This window comes from Sprattus sprattus (genome assembly GCF_963457725.1).
Source record: "Sprattus sprattus genome assembly, contig: scaffold_427, whole genome shotgun sequence".
In the NCBI taxonomy this organism is placed as follows: Eukaryota; Metazoa; Chordata; class Actinopteri; order Clupeiformes; family Clupeidae; genus Sprattus; species Sprattus sprattus.
Window position 1 is genome coordinate 1 of NW_027666991.1, and position 1,000 is coordinate 1,000.

A 1,000-nucleotide genomic window follows, 5' to 3' on the forward strand; every position below is an offset into this window, starting at 1 on the left:
AGGTGCCATTGGGGCCCACCCCCAGGTGCCACTTGCCCATCATGGCGGTGTTGTACCCCAGGGGCTTCAGCACCTCTGCGATGGTGGTCTCGTTTAGGGGGAGCCCCCCTCTGGAGCCGGGGTACAGAACCCCAGGGTAGATCCCTGAGCGAGTCTGGTAGCGTCCGTCAGAATGGAGGCCCTACAGGACACAGAGGAATTATGGGCTTAAAAACTTGACTTTAGTCGACTAAATGAGGTTTGATTTGAAGTCTCTAATTTAAAAGTGAATGTAATGGTCTTTGTTTCTAGCTTTTATAACCTACTGACGATGGGAATGACTACAAAGAGGAAAGTAAAGCTTATATTAAGCATTAAAATGCAACAATGGTCAACAAGTCTCACTTATATTGTCTACATGAGACCGTACCGTCGTTAGATTTGACACATAACAGTGTCCAGTAGCTTAGTTAAGATAGATAGATAGCTAGATAGATAGATAGATAGATAGATACTTTATTAATCCCGAGGGAAATGTAGGTCATCCAGTCGCGTATACACTTGTGCAACTCACAGACATACAAACATAAATCACATGTACAGAACATGTTCACAAGTGGGATGTTAACAGACACAGAAATGGATCTGACCCTGTACCATATTGCAGTGTGCATTGCTTGTGACAGTGTTGCTGTCCATGAGCAAAGTGTTCTTGTGCTGCAAGTGTGGATAGTGCAAAGAGAACGTGTTCATGTGCTTGTGTGGATATAGTTCTTAACTGAGAAGATAGCCTACTACATCAATTAAGAGTTAACGCCGGTTACCTTGACGGGCTGCATACGGGGCTGGTCACATAAAAGTCTGTGAATCGCAGCCCTTGAGCGGCCAGTTTGTCCAAGTTTGGCGTCAGGGAACTCGGATGTCCGTAGGAGCCCAGGTCCCCAAAGCCCAGATCATCCGCAAACAGCAGGATCAGGTTAGGCGGTGAGGAACCCACACATTGAACAGTCAACCACAGGCA

At 46.4% G+C, this 1,000-nt stretch overlaps 1 protein-coding gene across 1 annotated transcript; it reads right to left on the minus strand.

The window, feature by feature from the left end:
* Positions 1-6: 6 nt before the first annotated feature.
* On the minus strand, positions 7-994 carry LOC308382517 (arylsulfatase A-like; the record flags this gene model as incomplete). Its single annotated transcript, XM_080860922.1, is given in 3 exon segments — positions 7-168; positions 171-181; positions 804-994. Coding segments are annotated over 3 exon segments (364 nt in total), but the record flags the coding sequence as incomplete, so codon positions are not given.
* Between the last annotated feature and the right edge of the window lie 6 nt (positions 995-1,000).